The sequence below is a fragment of the Ictalurus furcatus genome, chromosome 15 (assembly GCF_023375685.1).
Source record: "Ictalurus furcatus strain D&B chromosome 15, Billie_1.0, whole genome shotgun sequence".
NCBI lineage: Eukaryota > Metazoa > Chordata > Actinopteri > Siluriformes > Ictaluridae > Ictalurus > Ictalurus furcatus.
In genome coordinates this window covers 26,821,187-26,843,638 of record NC_071269.1, presented here as the reverse complement: position 1 = coordinate 26,843,638, position 22,452 = coordinate 26,821,187, and the positions used below count along the sequence as shown (strand labels likewise).

The 22,452-nt window shown below is 39.1% G+C and overlaps 2 protein-coding genes across 4 annotated transcripts; one reads left to right on the top strand and one right to left on the bottom strand.

Moving 5' to 3' along the window:
• Nucleotides 1–754: 754 nt before the first annotated feature.
• tafazzin (tafazzin, phospholipid-lysophospholipid transacylase) lies at nt 755–9,231 on the bottom strand. 3 transcript variants are annotated; one of them, XR_008387950.1, is made up of 11 exons: nt 8,842–9,231; nt 7,814–7,955; nt 7,592–7,720; nt 6,905–6,950; nt 6,677–6,762; nt 6,166–6,246; nt 5,658–5,699; nt 5,501–5,563; nt 3,817–3,869; nt 1,470–3,732; nt 755–1,205 (listed from the first exon to the last, which is right to left on the bottom strand). XR_008387950.1 is itself a non-coding variant. In XM_053643792.1 (11 exons), exons 2-11 carry the CDS (start codon nt 7,920–7,922, stop codon nt 1,104–1,106), a joined length of 789 nt encoding a protein of 262 aa, XP_053499767.1. In that variant the 5' UTR covers nt 7,923–7,955; nt 8,842–9,082; the 3' UTR covers nt 755–1,103. The 3 variants fall into 3 exon arrangements, 2 of the variants coding, with proteins under 2 accessions (XP_053499767.1, XP_053499769.1); XM_053643792.1 differs by having other exon boundaries at nt 3,655–3,732; nt 8,842–9,082; XM_053643794.1 differs by lacking the exon at nt 5,658–5,699 and having other exon boundaries at nt 3,655–3,732; nt 8,842–9,101.
• A 443-nt stretch (nt 9,232–9,674) lies between these two features.
• LOC128619550 (protein ILRUN-like) lies at nt 9,675–15,424 on the top strand. Its single transcript, XM_053643798.1, has 5 exons — nt 9,675–9,954; nt 10,724–10,878; nt 10,971–11,168; nt 11,882–12,147; nt 13,263–15,424. The coding sequence occupies exons 1-5, from the start codon at nt 9,707–9,709 to the stop codon at nt 13,293–13,295; spliced, it is 900 nt and encodes a 299-aa protein (XP_053499773.1). The 5' UTR covers nt 9,675–9,706; the 3' UTR covers nt 13,296–15,424.
• Nucleotides 15,425–22,452: the final 7,028 nt, after the last annotated feature.

Sequence of the window (22,452 nt, the reverse complement as noted above, 5' to 3'; positions counted from 1 at the left end):
TCTACAAGGGTTCTACTTGGAAGCTTCTCTGATAGGGAACACTCAGTTATAGTTCTACATTATTTAAGGGCTCACAGAATGTCTTTGACATTCCAAAAGGGGGTTCTATTTGGAACCTTTCTGATAAACACTAAGTCGTAGGGTTCTACATCCTTCAAATGTTCCTTGTAATAAGTAATCATTAATCATTCTTAGCTTTCTACACGTGTTCTAAATAGAACCCTTTCTGAATGGCAAAAAGAGAGATCTATATTATTTTAGGGCTCACTGGATAATTTAGGGTTCTTAGTTTCCTAAAAGTGTTCTACTTGGAACCTCATAGTGCACCAGTTATTGGGTTCTATATTATTTAGGGGTAATTTCAGGTTCTTTGCATGGTAAATGCAGACTGGAGTGCATTCAGTTGTGGATTATTACACGCTCTTCCATGGCTTGCTGGATAATTAAGTTCATTAATTCATTTCCTAAAAGGGTTCTACTTGGAACCTTCTCTGAAAGAGTTCTATAGTAATTAAGGGTTCTTCACCTTCTAAAACGGTTCTACTTGGAATCCTTTCTGCTAATCCCTAATTTCTCCATCTGGGGATTAATAAAGTATTATCTTATCTTATCTTAAACACTCTGCTGTAGATTTCTACACAGAACCCCCAAAAGTGAAACCAAAGAAGCTCTTCAAGGTGTGCTCCTGATGGAGCGACACCATTCTCTATTCTACACACCACCTTTTAAATGATTAATAATAATAACAATAAGAACAGGTTAGGAATTCATTTAATAAAAGTGTAGAAATTACAGTTGTTGATTGAGATGCGCTCGTAATAACTGCCTTAAAAATCTAAAACTGGTATAAAAATGTTCTCTCGTGTACGGAACTTCGTATTTCACATAAACGGAGAAGGTTTCTGAGTCTGTGATGTTCCTCGTGGAGCTCGGAGGAGCGCTGTAAACATCTCTGAAGGAACTTTTACACACTTTCACCTCATTCAGCCTCGCTCCGCTTCAGTCTGATCAGAGTGTGTGTGTGTGTGTGTGTGTGTGTGTGTGTGTGTGTGTGTTTCAGTCCATGCCCAACGTATCCTGCAGGTTCTTGAGCTGCGTGTGGATCACTGGCTGGTCTGAATCCTCTGATGAAGAGCTTCAGCCTGTGATTTTAAAGTGCGGAACTCGGCCTGGATGAAGTCCGTCAGCGCTTTTCTCATTTCCACCTGCAGCTCAGCACACACACACACACACACACACACACACACACACACACACACACACACACACACACACAGAGAGGCTTTTAATCACCAGAAGATTCTGTTCCAGAGTGAGAAAAAAAAATCCCAGCAGTGAAGAAACGTGAAATGACACAGGAACCGTGCTGCTCTTCATTAGTCACACGAAGCAAACGTTCCACACTGAAAAGCTTCACTGCTTCATTACTCTCATTATTACTCATCTAACTTTCACTATCAAACACTGACTCTGCATCAGAACTGAATGCTGTTCCACACTGCGCTGCTTTGGGTTTTCATCACCGTGCTGCAGACGCGCTACGCTGAAACGCACAGCCGTGTACGTCTGATGTCTCTCTGTTTAATTTTCTTTATTAAAGCGTCCACATTAAGAGCAAATTCTTCTGGTTCTCCGTCTGAAAATATAACATTGTTGTGCAGGAGTATTATGTAGTGTTACAAACTGAAACTGGGATCACAGTGGACATGGATCTACACAGAACAGCCCAGAATACTGAAGACGTCTATATAGTTTCCAAAATTATTAACAAATAACAAAACATAAACGTGTGTGTGCATAAGTATTCACCCCCAGGTCACTGTGAAACCCGTGAATTAGTTCCCTTCCATCAGAAGTCACACGATGTAAGTTTTGATATAAATACACCTGTTCCTGGAAGAACCCAGAGCGTGTTAGAGAACCACAGTGTGTTAGAGAACCCCAGAGCGTGTTAGAGAACCCAGAGCGTGTTAGAGAACCAGAGTGTGTTAGAGAACCCCAGAGTGTGTTAGAGAACCCCAGAGCGTGTTAGAGAACCAGAGTGTGTTAGAGAACCCCAGAGCGTGTTAGAGAACCAGAGTGTGTTAGAGAACCCCAGAGTGTGTTAGAGAACCCAGAGCGTGTTAGAGAACCCCAGAGCGTGTTAGAGAACCCAGAGCGTGTTAGAGAACCAAAGTGTGTTAGAGAACCCCAGAGTGTGTTAGAGAACCCCAGAGTGTGTTAGAGAACCCAGAGCGTGTTAGAGAACCCCAGAGCGTGTTAGAGAACCCAGAGCGTGTTAGAGAACCAAAGTGTGTTAGAGAACCCCAGAGTGTGTTAGAGAACCCCAGAGTGTGTTAGAGAACCAGAGCGTGTTAGAGAACCCCAGAGCGTGTTAGAGAACCAGAGCGTGTTAGAGAACCAGAGTGTGTTAGAGAACCCCAGAGCGTGTTAGAGAACCCCAGAGCGTGTTAGAGAACCAGAGTGTGTTAGAGAACCCCAGAGCGTGTTAGAGAACCAGAGTGTGTTAGAGAACCAGAGTGTGTTAGAGAACCCCAGAGCGTGTTAGAGAACCAGAGCGTGTTAGAGAACCAGAGTGTGTTAGAGAACCAGAGTGTGTTAGAGAACCCCAGAGCGTGTTAGAGAACCAGAGTGTGTTAGAGAACCCCAGAGCGTGTTAGAGAACCAGAGTGTGTTAGAGAACCCCAGAGCGTGTTAGAGAACCCCAGAGCGTGTTAAAGGAACCAGAGTGTGTTAGAGAACCCAGAGTGTGTTAGAGAACCCAGAGTGTGTTAGAGAACCCCAGAGTGTGTTAGAGAACCCCAGAGCGTGTTAGAGAACCCAGAGTGTGTTAGAGAACCCCAGAGCGTGTTAGAGAACCCCAGAGTGTGTTAGAGAACCCCAGAGTGTGTTAGAGAATATACCTAAACACACAGCATCATGAGGATCACAAATCAGGGATAAAGTTCTGGGAACGTATCAGTCAGGGTTCGGAGGTAAAAAGTATATTAAACTTTCAGCATCCCACAGAGCGACGTTAAACCTGCTATTAAAGGAGCCGAACTCCACACCAACACACTCCATCGGACTTCCACTTCCCGAACATGAACATGTAGCTCAGTACTATTTCAGACACGTGACCTTGCTGTGACCTTGCTAATCAGTTCATCTGCTGGTGATGATGAGAACTCCATATAAACCCTTAAACATTTAACCCCTCGCTCTTCAGATAATCCCACGTAACGTCTCGGTCCTGCTGGGAGCGGTAAGGATTTTTATTTGTCTGAACATTTATTTATTTGATCATGTTTTAGTTATAATTCCGAAATAAAAATGCGGTGATGATTAAGAGTTCAGCGCAGCAGGAATGAAGAAACCACTAAGATAAAAAGTATTTCCTTATATGGAAATCCTTCTCCCTGTTTAAAGATTATAGCCACGCCCCCCAGAGTGAAGCTTAGAGCTGTGATTGGACAGTGATTGCATATCAGTGTGGTGTGAATGCAACACAGTGATGAAAGTGAAATGCAATTCAGCAGTGAATTCCATCCAGTTCTGGCACAATGATGAGGATGAGGATGATGATGATGAGGATGAGGATGATGATGATGAGGATGAGGATGATGATGATGAGGATGATGATGATGAGGATGATGATGATGAGGATGAGCTTACCGGATTTTTATTTTCCGCTCTCAGGGCTTCTACTATGTGTTTTACTGTAAAAGGTTTTCCCACTAACACAGTTACTCTCTGTGAATAAATCACAATGACACAGCGAGTGAGTGTTTTATTAATCAGAGAGATTATAGAGTTTAGCGTTAGCTCAGCGCTCACCTTTCCTATTCGAGGGATGTACGGAGTTTTATTAGGAAGAATATCATTCAGACCTGCAGGGGAAAGAAAAAAACCCCATCAGGAGCATATAAATACACATGAGAGGAAAATTTCAGTTATTAAAGCATGTCTGTGGGACTAGACATCAGGGCTGGGTGATCTGATCAGGTGAAATTTATATTGTGATACATGAACTATCCGTCATATTGTGATCACGTATAATCGTGTAACGTAAAAATATCTTCAGATATGGTGTTTTACGAGGGTGTGAGATGAATTAGAGAAATAGTCCATTACATTCGTAGGAGCAAAACGTAAATTGTTCTGAATCGCTCCGTCTACTGAGAACTGAAGGACTTCTGTGACTCCTGTTTACAATAAAATAATATAAAATAAAACAAGGTTCTGTGTTAAGGTTTTCATTTGTAACATGTTTACCGTAATGGCTCTCTCCTAATATTAATATGGCGAGATAAACTAAATAATACTAATAATATTTATCATTTACAAGCACAATTTACTCCTTTCTACTTTCTGTTGAAAATAACTTCAGTACAATAAACATGGTCACGCAAATACGTTGAACAGGTGAAAATAAAACCGCGTAGTGCGAGTTTGGAAATTCGTATACACAACATTTCGTTATTGTTTCCATAGCAACAGAACAACAAATGCTCTACTGATAATTAACACATTAAATAATGGTGGTTATGGTGAAGTGTTCTTAAAGTAAGGAGGAACGTGTTTATGTATCGTGTAAGGAAGGAGTCTCCAGTGTCAGCGCTGTGTAACAGTCAGAGGTGAAGCTGGAACTTTACGTTTCCCACATCTTCATCACACAGTTTACACTTCACTACTGTTTCACACTAACACCACCAGCGTTTCTTTTCTCTTATTATCTTGAAGAGAGAGAGTAAAGAGAGAGAGAATAAAGAGAGAGAAAATAAGGAGAGAGTAAAGAGAGAGAAAATAAGGAGAGAGTAAAGAGAGAGAATAAAGCAAGAGAATAAAGAGAGAGAATAAAGAGAGAGAATAAAGAGAGGGAATAAAGAGAGAGAGAATAAAGAGAGAGAGAATAAGGAGAGAGAATAAGGAGAGAATAAAGAGGGAGAATAAAGAGAGAATAAAGAGAGGGAATAAAGAGAGAGAGAATAAAGAGAGGGAATAAAGAGAGAGAGAATAAAGAGAGAATAAAGAGAGGGAATAAAGAGAGAGAGAATAAAGAGAGGGAATAAAGAGAGAGAGAATAAAGAGAGGGAATAAAGAGAGAGAGAATAAAGAGAGAATAAAGAGAGGGAATAAAGAGAGAGAGAATAAAGAGAGGGAATAAAGAGAGAGAATAAAGAGAGGGAATAAAGAGAGAGAATAAAGAGAGAATAAAGAGAGGGAATAAAGAGAGAGGGAATAAAGAGAGAATAAAGAGGGAGAATAAAGAGAGAATAAAGAGAGGGAATAAAGAGAGAGAGAATAAAGAGAGGGAATAAAGAGGGAATAAAGAGGGAGAATAAAGAGAGGGAATAAAGAGAGAGAGAATAAAGAGAGAATAAAGAGAGGGAATAGAGGACTGGTGAAGGAATGACTGTTTATCTATAATGTGAGAACAGGAAGTCACTAAAGAGTCTGACACGTTGTTCTTAAATAAATAAATAAATAAATAAATAAATAAATAAATAGTGGGACTCACCGACGTGCCACAGAGGTAAGATCACAGGATGAAGTGAACACTCGGCTATTAAACGCCCGACTCCTGTAGGACATTAAACACATCAGAATCATTTTCTCTCAATGTAAATATAAAACGTGACGACAAACACGTGAAACACACGTGAAACACGCCTCACCCCATTTTAACCTGATGAACTCCTCCGTCACGTTCACCTTCCCTGAAAAACACGAAGCGTGTGTGTATTTCTCTTCAACCGGAAGCCAAGAAAGATCTCTGCGTGTATTTTATACGGTAAAGGGGTCATGTGATGCTTTCGAATGTTTTCTGCTTAGAAGCTTAGAATTGCTTTAGAAGCTTTGGAAGCTGAAGCTCGCTGTTATGCTAAGGGACGTTACATTTCTGACACACGCTGGAGGTTTTTGGCCAACCACAACACAACGGGTCAGCTGGCCAATCAGAGCACTCTGGGCTTCTCGTAAGGAGGGGCTTCGGAGAAACCGGAACTCAACCTGAACGTTTCAGACACACTGGGAATAGAGGTGCTGCAAAAATGTACAGTGTGTGAAAAATAATGCATTTTTTGAACATTAAAGCATGTTAACCTATTCTATTACACCCAATAAACAAAATAATAAACTTTTAAAATGCATCATATGACCCCTTAAAGCTCTGAATCCTCTCACCTTCCGGAAATACGTGCACCCAGTCGCCCTGATTGAGTCGCTCTACGAGGAAGTCCATTCCTCTCTGATACACTCCATCACCTAAACATCACGCCAGAGCCAGACGAGAGCTTCGTCACTTAGCAGCCGTCAGTAACGTTTAGCCACTAATGCTGGTGCAAATACTAACAAGCACTTCACCCTATACAACTTTACAGAGTCACTTTTTAAAGGAAAAGGGTTGAGCAGTGATATTCCAGCTGGGGGTGGAGCTCAAAGAAAGGTCTGGAAAAATGTAAACATAAGCTTGGAATGAAGAAACTGAATGTGAGCTCCACTGCATCGCAAATCAAGTTTTTTAAATGATATCTATCTTTAAAATTATATTAATATTATAAGTATAGAAACACCTTTAGACATTACATACTGCCCCTTTAAAGGTGTATATAAGCATAGAAGCACCATCACAGATTACATACTGCCGCTTTAAACAAGAATATAAGGATATATGATTTTGAACCACCATATATACCTCGAACCACCGGTACACACTTCCCTCTGCTGAAAAATCGAGAGTGGAATTCCCTCGTGAAGCAAATATCAGACGCCGTCAGGGTCCTGAGCAGGAAAACACACACACACACACACACAGGTGTTTTATCATTTTAACACAAACTATTATTATTATTATTATTATTATTATTATATTTATTTATTTTTATTTTGTAGCATCTCCCAGATTCCCAGACTCTTTACTAACCATCTCATTCTCTTCCAGTTCCACAGCTGCCGAAGCTTCAACACACCTGAAAGGGAAAAAATTATTCAATTTGAGTCTTTTTCTCAGAGTATTTATAAACTTTGGGTTTTTTAAATTTTATTTCTGTAACTTACATGATGACCTTTTCAGTATGATCATTCAAACTCAATATATCATTTTTCTCCATTATGAAAACTCGGTGCATTTAGTGATTACTTTTTTATTTAGTGTGGTACTGTAATTTTTCAGTTTAAGTGTCTAAAGCTCTGTGTAAAAGTCTGATTATTATCTTCTGTGCCTCAATAAACAACTGCAATGTATCCGAGATATATATTTTTCCCTTCCTTTCTCTCGGACACATCTCTATCTGACTCATTTACACAAACACTCTACCTGACTCCTCTAAATGACTCCTCTAACCTGAGTCCCTCCACATTACTCCTTTATCCAACACTCCACATGACTCCTCTAAATGACTCCTCTGAGTCCCTCCACATTACTCCTTTATCCAACACTCCACATGACTCCTCTAAATGACTCCTCTAACCTGAGTCCCTCCACATTACTCCTTGATCTAACACTCCCTCTACCTGACATTCCACTATGTGAGTCCTGTATCTGACTCATCTAACCAACTCCTCCTCTACCCAGCAGATCTAACCAACTCCTCTAACCGACTCCACCCACCCCAGATGTGAGGGTCATCCATGCAGGACTGGTGATTGGACACAGTGATGAGCGGCGTATCCTGAGGCCGTTCATCCACCAGGTCCAGCAGAACGTCCTGGTTGTGCACTGACAAAGAGTTCAAATATTCTGAAGAGCAGAAGATCATGTGATCAGAGACAGAGTTTTAAAAAGAACAGCAGTCAGTCACAGTGAATGTGGAGAGGAGGAAGTGTGACTCACTGGTCCACAGGTAGCTGTATGATCCAACCATGCCCATCACAAATGAACTGGATATCCTCCAGCCCAGACGGGGGCACTGTGGGAATGGCCACGTCACTTGCAGGGGCATGAGGAGAGGAGTGCAGCACAGCACCAGTACACACTACACCAACCGGGAAAACAGAAAAACACCACAAATTAGCTTGTATCAAACACGCAGGAAATTTACACATGCAAAAGACAAATATCTTTTCGAATTTATTTAAAGTAGAGATACTGTTACCACCCTGACGTTGATTATTTTCCTATAACAGCATGTCCCCAAGTGTTATATTCCTCTTACACCACTGCAACTTACCAACAATTTCAATTTTTATTGTAATGTCTGTCCTGAAAATGTCGGAAAACTTACAACTTTACCTCTGACTGTTACAAAGCGCTGACACTGGAGACTCCTTCCATAACTGTTAAATAAACATCTCACAGAAAACTTCACCAGATCAACATTTTTTTATACGGAGTGTCCGCTGTACACGTGAATACATGTACACTGTACATGTGAATAAGCTGTTACTATAGAAACAATAATATATTAGAACAAGTGCATTCATATAAACCTGTGATGTGAAGCTGCGCTACTGTCAGAGCCGCTGTTCTAGAGAATTAATCAACACCTTCTGACCAATCACAGTCCAGAACTCAGCAGCGCCGCGGTGTAAGTGATTACACTTAGACTAATACTTTTGAATGTCTTTATTTCAGTTTAAAACTAAAACCTTCTTATATGTTTTAAGGAATTTATTTTACAGGAATTTACAGGGATTTTTTTCTGCGTTACAAAAACACATTTATGTATGAAGGTTTCTGAAACCGGAAGTGGCTTCTACCATTCCATTTCCGAACATTAGTGAAAAATGATTAGTCTAACTGCAGACAGGACGAAAGAATATTTGAGTTTTGAGTAATTTCTCTTTATTAAAGCCCATATCTGTGACTTATAATCATGTACAGCACAGTGTGACTTCATATTACAGTAAAAACTCTCTCACCTTCTCTGTCCCGTTGGTTAGTGGGTCAGGCAAAGAGACCTGATCAAACCGGAAGTATCGTCACGCGGAAGCACGGAATTATGGGAGATGTGGTTTCAGAGTTTCAGATCCGACAGTGTCCTCCCCCAAAAAACAACAAAAAAGAAAAAAGAAAGTAAAAAATACCAACATAAAGTGTAAATGCTTAAAAAAAATTGGTAAATTGGTAAAAAAAAAATTGATAAAATATAAAGATAAATTAGTTCAATTATTAAAACGTTGGATATTGTATAAATGTTTAAATGCTTATGCCATTATAAGAAAAAAATGCTTCTATTAATATTGTTATTATTTTTATTTAAAAGACAACCTTGTTTAAGAAAATTATGCACAAACATAAACGTTAATCCAACATAAAAAAATAACCACAATAAACAAGGAAAAAATACATGGACAACATATTTTAGTCTCTCATAATGTTTATCTCTGTTAAATAATTCTTTTATATATATATATATATATATATATATATATATATATATATATATATATATATATATATATATATATATATATGTATATATATATATATCATTTTTTATTGCAAAGACATTTTAAAGGTTATGTTAAAAATGTAATAAAAAAACACATTATTTACATTTTCCATAAAGAACTATTAATTTAAATTATTATGGGTAATATTGTAATCGAAACACAATAACATCTTTAAGGTCAAATTTTACTTAAAAAAACAACAACATTTATTTAGAATAGTTACATTGTTTATTTAGAATAGTTCCACGAATAAAGATGTTCTGTCCAGTTTTTTTTAACCTCCGAAGTTGCGGAAGTCTCTCCGTCGCGCCTATACGTCATCACCCCGCGCATGCGCACTCGGTTTGTTGTCGTGTTCTCCTCGCTAGGCCCGAAGCCTCGGACTAAATTAGAAACGGGAGCCGCCGTATGCTGCGCCGCGATGGAGGCCATGGAAACGGACATCGACTCTGAGCTGATGCAGAAATTTAGCTGCATGGGGACGACCGATAAAGACATCCTGATAACCGAGTTCCAGAGACTGCTCGGGTTCCAGCTCAATCCCGCTGGATGTGCTTTTTTCCTGGACATGACTAACTGGTAAAAACACTTAGCATTAGCTAAGCTACCAAATCAGCCTAGCATGCTAGCACATTCAGTTACCTTAAAAATACTAGCTGTATTACTAATTATAGATTTAGTTATAATACTGCTTAAACGTCATCAAAATAAAATAGACACATTTAGAAAAGTATACGTCAATTAGGTTACTAGCTAAACATGCTAATTTGCTGCTAGTTCTCCTATTAGCCACAAGTTTGTATTGCTGTCCCTGTTAATCTGCTAATCGGATTTTCTATGATTTTATTTAGACACAAAAATAAAAGTGACTAAATACGACGTGGGCTATTTTTTTAAAATATGTGTTTTAATAGATTTCAATTCGAGTTTCGTTATTTTCCTTTTTATTTTTCATTTATTTTTTATTGCTATGTAAATACACTGACTCATAGTGACAACTCATGACTCATAAACCAACACACCTACTTCTTTTTCTGTCTAATTTCTAACAAATATGTGTCTGAGTGTAAATCTGACTTTAGATTACATTACTCAGACAATTAAGTGACTTTAATATCGAATTTAATGATGAAATGTACATTTAAGAGGATTATATTCTGCGTTAATGACTTCTTTACACAGCTATTGAGATATGATGGTGGGGAGAGAGAGAGAGTTAATTTAACAGCAAATCATATCAAACATACCTGTTATAAATAATATATTTATATGTAATATGTGGATAAATGAGTTTTTACATGTGAATAACATTAAATCACTTGACCGGTGTCTCTTTTTTCCGTTACAGGAACCTACAGGCGGCGATCGGAGCGTATTATGACTTCGAGAGCCCCAGCGGCTCGGCTCCGTCCATGTCGTTTGTGAAAGACGTGACTATCGGAGAAGGAGAGTCGATTCCACCAGATACTCCTTTTATTAAGACGTGGAGGATACAGAACACGGGTACTGTATACGGAACAATAAACGCCTTCCTGACCAATCAGAATTCAGATCAGAATTCAGAATTCACCTTTGAATTCTTTGTTGTGCTGCAGGTTCAGAGGCATGGCCTCCAGGTGTGTGTCTGAGGTACACTGGTGGAGATCAGTTTGGTCACGTGAACTTCGTGATGGTCCGCTCTTTGGGTCCTCAGGAGATTCACGATGTGAGTGTACAGATGCGCAGTCCTTGTGCTCCCGGCATGTACCAGGGCCAGTGGAGGATGTGCACCGCTCCCGGACTCTTCTACGGAGGTGAACGCTCATGAAACTGGGATATAACGTGTAGAGTTTATAATACCTGTCGAAGGAACAGGAAGTGGGTGATGTTATTATTCAGTGTTAGCATCTCAGGGAGGTACACAGAGTAATTTAGGAGAAAAACAAGTGACGTCATGTCTCATGTGCTAGTAAAGATCAGGATCTAGTAGAGGACTGAGGTCAAATTAAACCTTACTGGGGTTTTTTTGTGTTTACACCAGCGAACAGAAAAGCTACAGGTCATTTATAATATATATTATATATATTTATATATACTGGAACATCACTGTATTACGCCCTATGTAGGGAGCAAATGTAGTGACTTTGTGGTTTAAGTTTGATTTAAACATAAGGACTATAAATCTGTGACATTAAGTAAACATTATTGTGCAATGTCTCAATCAGATATATTACATTTGGTGATAAATTGCGATGATTCCTCTGAAATTGTGCAGAAAACTAAGGTTATAAAAGAGAGATAAAGGTTGTGAGACAGTCAGTTCACTGTACTGTTCCACTCAGAGAAATGATTCTAATCAGGACGATTCTGACCAATCAGTGATCAGCACGGTTGAAAGCCCCGCCCACATTCTGGGCAGGTCTGTAGAAGGAGTATTACTCAGTAAGTAACGGAAATAAAGATTTTGTGAGCGTGACCATGTCCTCCTCTTTGTCCTGTTCTTGCTCGTGCGCCTCTCGGCACGTAGATGTGATCTGGGTGATCCTGAGCGTGGAGGTCGGAGGTCTCCTGGGCGTCACCCAGCAGCTGTCCTCCTTCCAAGCCGAGTTTAACACACAGCCTCACCGCAGCGTGCACGACGACTACAACCCCTTCGCCTCACCCCACAACGCCACGCAGGGCGACGGCAGCCTTACAGACTCGACGCCAACGCAACACACCGCTCTGTCAAACAGCTCCGTAACCACAGCAACAAACAACCTGCAAAACACCATACCAGCCACGTACGATCAGGTGAGATTTCAGAGACGACTGATGTACGAAATCTGTAGCGTCGCCATCTCACAGCTCCAGGGGTTCCAGGTTCCATATGTTCTCTCCTTCCTCTGGGTTCTCAGGTTCCCCCCCCGAAAACATACCAGCGGGTGGATTCACTACAATAAATTGTCCGTGTGTGTGTGTGTGTGTGTGTGTGTGTGTGTGTGTGTGTTATGGTGCCCAGCAGCACAGTGGTGTCCCATCCATTACCAAAAAAAAAATCACACAAACGTCACACGTGAAATTTACACGTTTTTAAACACGTTATATAGTGCGTGACTCTTTTATTATTTCAATGTGTGATTTTTTCCCTCACACATAAACCACGGGGCTTTATTTTTCACTCGTGATTTTATATTTGATTCGATTTTTTTTTTGTAATGTAGCACAGGATTTTAATTTTTTTTCATTTTAGCATTCGTTTCTTTTCACACACAAAACCCTTTTTTCCTCATTAATTTATTTTTTCAACTAAGACATGCACTTATTTTTCCTCATGTGTTTTATTCATGTATTATATTCTCATGTGCTTTAATTATATTTTCACATTATTATTTTTCCCAGATGTAGAGCACATGGTGTGTTTTATTTTTCCACGTGTGATTTTTTTTTAAAATACATGATTCAGATATTTGTTGCTTGTTAGTATTTTACGTGTTACTCACACAATCACGTTTGGGGGAAAAGTGAAGTGTGAGATTTTTCCCGTTATGCATCCGGGATGTGTTCCTACCTCACGCTCCGTAGTCCCGGGATAAACTCGAGACCCTGCCCAGGATAAACTGAGGATGATTGAATGAATGGTTTTGGAGATTTTGGCAGATTGCTGAGAGAAAATGAATTTAGAAGGGGTGTGAATACTTTCTGAAAGAATTGTATACAAAAAAAAACCTAACTAATCTTTTGATGTAGCGATGCACTTCTAGCTTAACGTTATAATGGAAGCTCATTTGCATAACTGTGTTTGAGGTTCCTACAAATTACTGTAGGATTTTTATTGAAATGTTTTATGTATGTAAATGTATGTATGTATTTCACATGTTTTTTCTTCTCTTCTAACTAAATCTGTTCTGTTTATGTTTCCTCCCCAGCCGTACGGACCTCACCCGTTTGGACAGTCGTAAATAAAAACAAACGCTATATTTATTCATAAGGAATGTAAACGTGGCCTTGACTTATGTGGATTAACCAGAGGGTGGGGCTAAATACAGCAGACCCCGCCCCCTTCTGGATATCATCATGATTGTAATCAGGAGTGTATGAATGCTAATTTAAGAAGAATGCTTGCTGAATATTTTAAAGAAAGACATTTTATGGATTCTTATTATTAATGATGGATTTAGAAACGTGACGATCGCAGACGCAGCGAAGGCTTGAGCGCGTGATGGACCCGAGTGGCCATCACGTAAACGTTTAAAGTGCACTGAAGATCATTTCAGCCATACGTTACTGCATAACTACAAAAGATTTACTTTTTTTTGTGTATAAAGATGAGAGAAACGTGCCACTGAGGAACAAGCCATGTGATTTAAATTAGTTCGTGACATTTACAGAGGGATATTTTGATTAAAAAACCCCCAGAAAATCTGACGGCTCAAACAGAACTGCTCTATTATCCGTCTTCCATCTTTTCTTCCTTTTCCACTTACAGCATTTGTTTTCTTTAATTCTTGTTAAATCGACTTGTAGTTTTATTTATGATCTGATGTTTGCTGGACGCATGTTGAATCTTGTAATGTAGTTGACTGTGTTACTGAAGCAGGAGACTTTCAGCTCACAGGAAATAAAGAGTTTTATTAGTTTATACGACACTGGGGTAAAGCAAGGCACTGCTACAGTATATAAAGCTTTTAAAATAAAAATGTTCATCTATAGCACCTTCAGTTCAGTGCAGTACTGTGTGAAAGTCACGAGAAGAAACTCTGTGCCATTGAAAAGAATGAAATGAACTGTTTCTACAAATACAAATCGACCCTAAATATCAGTACAAATCTCATTTGAATTCTGTTATAGGTTTCCTGATTATGAAACCTATAATAAACCTAGTCATGAAAATAAATCAGTGACACTTTGCCTTTAAAGCTGTATCGGTTCTCTGGTGTTCTCCATCGTACCGTTTTATACCGAAATCAGATGTATGCTCTTCTTGAGTCTTGAAGAATGTTTCATTCCCAATTACTGAATTTCTTTCACCACAAACAGACATGTTTTCAGTGTAGTATTTCGTTTGTGAATTGTCTGGAACTCGGTTTCCAGAATGTTCTGTTTTCTATGCACACGGCAATGCCGAAGACATAAAACAAACAAACAAACAAAAAACACAATAATTGATATATTTTAAATAATAATTAGGGTGCCAAGAGTTTTGCACAGTACTGTATATATAGCGAGAGAGGGTTGTTTATTTTCATCTGGATAAAACTATTAGGAACATAAAAGCTGTAAGTTTGGACAACTCTAAAACTGTCTTCTCATCATGAGGAACTTCCTGCTTGTGCTTTTGGATGTTTGAGCTTTTCGAGAGTAGAGATATTTTCACAAGGGACAGCTGACATCATCACCATCCTCACCATCATCACCATCATCACCACCATCATCACCATCCTCATCACCACCATCATCATCATCATGACCACCATCATCATCACCATCCTCACCATCATCACCATCCTCTCCATCATCACCATCCTCATCACCACCATCCTCATCACCATCCTCACCATCCTCACCATCATCACCATCACTGTGATCAGTTTATCAGAAATAAAAAGGGAATAAATGAAAGCCGAGTGTGTCGGATCCAGTGTGTGAGCTGTCAGTAGGGGGCAGTATCACTCTGTCACGTAGAATAAAGCACACAGCGAGCAGCAGTGAGGAAGTGGAGTTACTGTTCCCATCCTGATGTCCCCAATTGCTTTACTCCACTTACACCACAGTGACTTACTTATTCATTAAAGAATGACAGGCCATGCTTCTTTATCCATTTATAGTTACATTTACTTCCTGCTGTCATGTACGGTATAGCAGCTATAAACACTCGTTCCCTCACCAGCCCTCTCTTTATTCCCTCTCTTTATTCCCTCTCTTTATTCTCTCTCTCTTTACTCTCTCTCTTTATTCTCTCTTTACTCTCTCTCTTTATTCTCTCTTTATTCCCTCTCTTTATTCTCTATTCTCTCTTTATTCTCTCTCTCTTTACTCTCTCTCTTTATTCTCTCTTTACTCTCTCTCTTTATTCTCTCTTTATTCCCTCTCTTTATTCTCTATTCTCTCTTTATTCTCTCTTTATTCCCTCTCTTTATTCTCTATTCTCTCTTTATTCTCTCTCTTCAAGTTAATAAGACAAACAAAAATGCAGCTTAAATGTAAAGTTACATCTTCACCTCTGACTGTTACACAGCGCTGACACTGGAGACTCCTTCTATAAATGTTACATAAACATCTCCTTAGAAGAAAGCCTCTACTCTCATCCAAAAACAAACTCGAGCGTCTTCAGTGTGCAGACACTACTGGAACTTCAAATGGGATCGGGTTCTATGGTCAGATGAAACCAGAATAGAGCTTTTTGGTAATAAACAGCAGAGGTGGTTCTGGAGCACACAGAGAGGTAGCCATATGGAAAAGTACCTCATGCCCACGGTTAAATATGGAGGTGGATCTTTAATGTTTTGGGCTGTTTTTCTGCCAGAGGACCTGGACATTTTGTTAGGATACATGGCATCATGGACTCTATCAAATATCGACAGATATTAAATGAAAACCTGACTGCCTCTGCCAGAAAGATTCAAATGGGCCGTGGTTGGATCTTCCAGCAGGACAATGATCCAAAACATCATCAAAATCAACACAGAAATGGTTTACTGACCACAAAATCAAGATCCTGCCATGACCATCCCAGTCCCCTGACCTGAACCCCATAGAAAACCTGTGGGGTGAACTGAAGAGGAGAGTCCACCAGCGTGGACCTCCAAATGTGAAGGATCTGGAGAGGTTCTGTATGGAGGAACGCTCTCAGATCCCTCGCCATGTATTCTCCAACCTCATCAGAGCTGTTATCTTGGCAAAGGGAGGTAGCACAGAGTATTGACTAAAAGGGTGCTAATAATTGTTGCACAGCTATATTTAACAGATATTTGATATCCATGAGAGCAGAGAATTTTTTTCAACAAAAGATGAAACGGTTAAACAATAAAGACAATTTTTCACAGCCTTCTTTGCTTAAATTTACCAAGGGTGCCAATATTAATGGAGGGCGCTGAGGGCGTTTTGTATAATTGTACACCAGGCTTGCTGGAATTTTTGACCACTCTTCTATGGAATATTCTTTCATTTGCGAGATGTTTGAGGGTTTTCTTGCATGTTCTGCCAGTTTCACATCCTCACATCCAACGCTATTCAAATCCGGGCGTTAACTGGGCCGTTCCAGAACCTTCCGTTTCTTCTTGAGACGTTCCTTGGTGGATTTGCTCGTGTGCTTACGATCATTATCCTGTTAAAAGGTCCACTTTCAGTTCAACTTCCACTTTCAGACAGACGGCTTCACATTACCTTCAAGCACTCTTTGATGTGATGCAGAATTCATAGTTAAATCAGTGAACACAAGCGGTCCAGTCCCTGAGGCAGCGAGCAACCCCAAACCGTCGGGACGGGCCGACCCAGCCGTCACGGTATGTTAGTATCATAAGAATAAAAAATATATATGTTAGCCCATATTCAAGACATTTTCACTTGCTAAAAAATATTATTATTATTATTATTATTATTATTATTTTACATTTCTAGTCATTTTGTTCTTTAAGAATTCTTAAAGACTGGTGTAGAATTTGAATACACTTATCGTGTGTACAGTGTGGTGTCAGTGGTTCAGGAGATTTTCTCCCACAGGAAATCACAGCTCTGATTCCTGACCTCGCAGTGAAATGAACCCTTTAACCCTCGAACTCTCCGCTTGAGGATTTGGATAAAAGCATCCGTCAGTAAATGCGTATAAATCAGAAGGTTGAAACAAACCGCTCAGGACTTTAAGGAGATGTAGTGGTGGACTCCGTTGACTTCAGCTTACTCAGTTCCAGTGTGAGTTGTGATTAAAGGTGAACGTTATGAGCGATGTAAATGAAGCAGTGTGAGAGACTTCACCTGAAGGAACACTGTTTAAACACCAGTGACATAACGGAGGTAAAGATTAACGGCGTCGCTCTCTAGTAGTGTTTACTTTAAATAAACCAACCTTCAAAGCCTTTCAGATTTCCACCTGCGTCAAGAAAAAGTCTTTCTTCTGATTAATGACAGCTGTGAAGGTGTGTGTGAAGTTCTGAATGAATCAAAGGACATTTATAATATTAATAACCTGTTCACTTTCAGAGGGTAAAGGGTGAAACATCAGTTTTATCTCAGGATTATTACAGTGTTTATCAAAAAAAAAACACCAGAAGGGTAATAATCCATAATCTATTCATACAGAAGGGTAAAATCAATAACCCATACACACAGAGGGGTAATAATCCATAATTAACACACACAGAGGGGTAATAATCCATAATTAATACACACAGAGGGGTAATAATCCATAATTAATACACACAGAGGGGTAATAATCCATAATTAACACACACAGAGGGGTAATAATCCATAATTAATACACACAGAGGGGTAATAATCCATAATTAACACACACAGAGGGGTAATAATCCATAATTAACACACACAGAGGGGTAATAATCCATAATTAATACACACAGAGGGGTGATAATCCATAATTAACACACACAGAGGGGTGATAATCCAGCTATAGACCAATATCAAATCTCCCCTTCATCTCTAAGATTTTAGAAAAGGTTGTAGCAAAGCAGTTATACTCGTACTTAGATAGGAATAACGTTCATGAAATGTATCAGTCAGGATTTAGACCTCATCATAGCACAGAGACAGCGTTAGTTAAAGTAGTAAATGACCTTCTACTGACCTCTCATCAGGGTTGTGTCTCTCTGCTTGTGTTACTCGACCTTAGTGCAGCTTTTGATACTATAGATCACACTATTCTCCTTGATAGATTAGAAAATGTTGTTGGCATTAAGGGAACAGTCCTCTCCTGGCTCAGGTCTTATCTGACCGATCGTTATCAGTTCGTAGATGTAAATGGTGAATTCTCCATGCGTACTGAGGTTACTTTTGGAGTTCCACAGGGTTCTGTTTTAGGCCCACTGCTCTTTACTTTATATATGCTACCTCTAGGTCAAATTATTCGTAAACATGGAATTAGCTTCCACTGTTATTCTGATGATACACAGCTGTATGTTTCAGCGAAGCCAGAGGACAGACAGCAGCTTAGTAAAGTTGAGGATTGTGTAAAGGACATTAGACGTTGGATGTTAACTAACTTCCTTTTACTTAATTCTGATAAAACAGAAATACTTTTATTAGGCCCACGTGTAGCTAGAAGTAATCTTTCTGATCACATGGTTACTCCGGATGGACTTTCTGTTTCATCATGTGCAGCAGTAAAAGACCTTGGAGTGATTATTGACTCCAGTCTATCATTTGATGCTCATGTAGATAATATTATTATGATAGTTTTCTTTCATCTCAGAAATATTTCTAAGATAAGAAATATATTGTCACTACATGATGCAGAAATACTAGTTCATGCATTCGTCACCTCTAGATTAGATTACTGTAATGCCTTACTGTCTGGATGTTCCAGTAGGAATATAAATAAGCTCCAGTTAGTCCAGAATGCAGCTGCTAGAGTCCTAACTAGAACTAGAAGGTACGACCATATCACACCGATATTATCAATACTGCACTGGCTCCCAGTAAAATCTCGCATTAATTATAAAATACTTTTATTAACTTATAAAGCACTAAACGGTCTCGCGCCACAATATCTAAGCGACCTTTTGGTTTTATATAATCCGCCACGCCTACTTAGATCAAAAGATGCAGGCTATTTGTTGGTACCTGGAATAGTGAAGGCTACAGCAGGGGGAAGAGCTTTCTCTTATAGAGCCCCACAGTTATGGAACAGTCTTCCTATTAGTGTTCGGGACTCAGACACAGTCTCAGTGTTTAAGTCTAGGCTTAAAACGTATTTGTTTACTCAAGCCTACCCTGACTAGATTCTGTTCTACTACTCCTAATAATCTTTTTTCTCCCTCTCTCCTTCTGCCGAGCCCCACACGAATCTATGGAGATACTAGAGATCCAGATCCTTTCTGCCTCTGGATGGAGCTCAAATCTTCTCTAATTCCAGACTGCTGGGACTACGGCTGCTCCTAAGGCCATACAGACTTCATATAAATCCATAATGAACTTTTTCACACTATCTGTTGTTACCCAGATGAGGATGGGTTCCCTTCTGAGTCGGGTTCCTCTCAAGGTTTCTTCCTCTAAAAACATCTTAGGGAGTTTTTCCTTGCCACCGTCGCCACTCAGTGGTTTGCTCAGTTGGGATAAATTCACACCTTTAATATCTGTACACCGTGTTGATATTTCTGTAAAGCTGCTTTGAGACAATGTCTATTGTAAAAAGCGCTATACAAATAAAATTGAATTGAATTGAATTGATAATCCATAATTAATACACACAGAGGGGTGATAATCCATAATTAACACACACAGAGGGGTGATAATCCATAATTAACACGCACAGAGGGGTGATAATCCATAATTAACACACACAGAGGGGTGATAATCCATAATTAACACGCACAGAGGGGTGATAATCCATAATTAACACGCACAGAGGGGTGATAATCCATAATTAACACGCACAGAGGGGTGATAATCCATAATTAACACGCACAGAGGGGTGATAATCCATAATTAACACGCACAGAGGGGTGATAATCCATAATTAACACGCACAGAGGGGTGATAATCCATAATTAACACGCACAGAGGAGTAATAATCCATAATTAACACACACAGAGGAGTAATAATCCATAATTAACACACACAGAAGAGTAATAATCAATAATCTGAACATACACAGATGTAATAATCCATAATTAACACACACAGAAGAGTAATAATCAATAATCTGAACATACACAGATGTAATAATCCATAATTAACACACACAGAAGAGTAATAATCAATAATCTGAACATACACAGATGTAATAATCCATAATTAACACACACAGAAGAGTAATAATCTGTAATCAATACCACCACATATACACAGAATTACTAGAATGTTATTTTAAGTATTTTTAATGAAAATCATTAATTATGATAGAATTGTTGGAGAGTAAATTGTGCAGTCTGGTGTTTGGTTTAATGCCTGAGCATGTCACGCTCAGATTATATACGGAGTGATATCAGTCTCAGTTTTTATGCAGCATGAGCCAAACCGAGTGGTTAGATTCACTGATGTTAAAGTTTGTGCACTCGAGACTGTTTGAATGTCATGCATGCAAATGTCTCTTCCAGATCTGTGGCTTTACCTGTACCTCTCCCTAATAAAATCTGACCTTAGATCAATACACCAGCACTGGGAGATTTGCTCCAGGTACTGTACAAGAGGCATTGCAGTAACTGTACAAACACTCAAACTGGGCCGTGCTGAGTCAATATTTGCAGCTTTAAATATTCACATTGACTTCATGTTTCGCAATTCAGCGTGAGCGTCAGAGTGAGGTTCTCCCTCAGGTGACTACTGAAGCACAGAATATCAGTCAGGAGACGAGATGGAGCTCGAGGAGAACTGCTGTTTATAATCCCACTTCAACCTTTAAGCTTTATCAGCACAAGAAAGAAAAGGGCTTTAGGCAGAGTTTATATTATTTATCTTTAATATTAAGTGTGAAGACAAACAGTGGATGGGAGAACAGTAAATATGAACTCTTAGTGATCTTCATATACAGCAATGAAACAGTGTGTGAAGTTAAACAGTAGTGTAAACTCCCCAGTATTATTAATGCAACAAAATCACTGCCTCTGGTGCGAGCCTGCCGTCGGGCAACCTGGGGTTCAGTGTCTTCCCCAAAGACACCTCGGCACGTGGGCCAAGGATTACACAGCCAACCTGCGATTACTGGATCCTCGCTCGACCACCTGAGTCACAGCCGCCCGACTTACTGATGCGTTAACAATGCGTTACTGATGAGTTAACAATGAGTTACTGATGCGTTAACAATGAGTTACTGATGAGTTACTGATGAGTTACTGATGCGTTAACAATGAGTTACTGATGAGTTACTGATGAGTTAACAATGCGTTACTGATGAGTTAACAATGAGTTACTGATGAGTTACTGATGCATTAACAATGAGTTACTGATGCGTTAACAATGAGTTACTGATGAGTTAACAATGAGTTACTGATGAGTTACTGATGAGTTACTGATGAGTTACTGATGCGTTAACAATGCGTTACTGATGAGTTACTGATGAGTTACTGATGAGTTACTGATGAGTTAACAATGAGTTACTGATGCATTAACGATGAGTTACTGATGTGTTACTGATGAGTTAACAATGAGTTACTGATGAGTTACTGATGCGTTAACAATGCGTTACTGATGAGTTACTGATGAGTTACTGATGAGTTACTGATGAGTTAACAATGAGTTACTGATGCATTAACGATGAGTTACTGATGTGTTACTGATGAGTTAACAATGAGTTACTGATGAGTTACTGATGAGTTACTGATGAGTTACTGATGAGTTAACAATGAGTTACTGATGAGTTACTGATGCATTAACAATGAGTTACTGATGCATTAACGATGAGTTACTGATGTGTTACTGATGAGTTAACAATGAGTTACTGATGAGTTACTGATGAGTTACTGATGAGTTAACAATGAGTTACTGATGAGTTACTGATGAGTTACTGATGAGTTACTGATGCATTAACAATGCGTTACTGATGAGTTACTGATGAGTTACTGATGCATTAACAATGAGTTACTGATGCATTAACGATGAGTTACTGATGTGTTACTGATGAGTTAACAATGAGTTACTGATGAATTACAGATGAGTTACTGATGAGTTAACAATGAGTTACTGATGAGTTACTGACGAGTTACTGATGCATTAACAATGCGTTACTGATGAGTTACTGATGAGTTACTGATGAGTTACTGATGAGTTACTGATGCATTAACAATGCGTTACTGATGAGTTACTGATGAGTTACTGATGAGTTACTGATGAGTTACTGATGCATTAACAATGCGTTACTGATGAGTTACTGATGAGTTACTGATGCATTAACAATGCGTTACTGATGAGTTACTGATGAGTTACTGATGAGTTACTGATGAGTTACT

Excerpts from the sequence above, each read along its gene's own strand:
- tafazzin (XM_053643792.1), bottom strand. The coding sequence starts at position 7,922 with ATGCCCCTGCAAGTGACGTGGCCATTCCCACAGTGCCCCCGTCTGGGC. Across the intron at positions 5,700-6,165 it reads GGTGCACGTATTTCCGGAAG|GGAAGGTGAACGTGACGGAG; the intron begins GTGAGAGGATTC and ends CGTGTTTTTCAG. Across the intron at positions 5,564-5,657 it reads GTTCATCAGGTTAAAATGGG|GAGTCGGGCGTTTAATAGCC; the intron begins GTGAGGCGTGTT and ends AATGTCCTACAG.
- LOC128619550 (XM_053643798.1), top strand. The coding sequence starts at position 9,707 with ATGCGCACTCGGTTTGTTGTCGTGTTCTCCTCGCTAGGCCCGAAGCCT. Across the intron at positions 9,955-10,723 it reads TTCCTGGACATGACTAACTG|GAACCTACAGGCGGCGATCG; the intron begins GTAAAAACACTT and ends TTTCCGTTACAG. Across the intron at positions 10,879-10,970 it reads GTGGAGGATACAGAACACGG|GTTCAGAGGCATGGCCTCCA; the intron begins GTACTGTATACG and ends GTTGTGCTGCAG.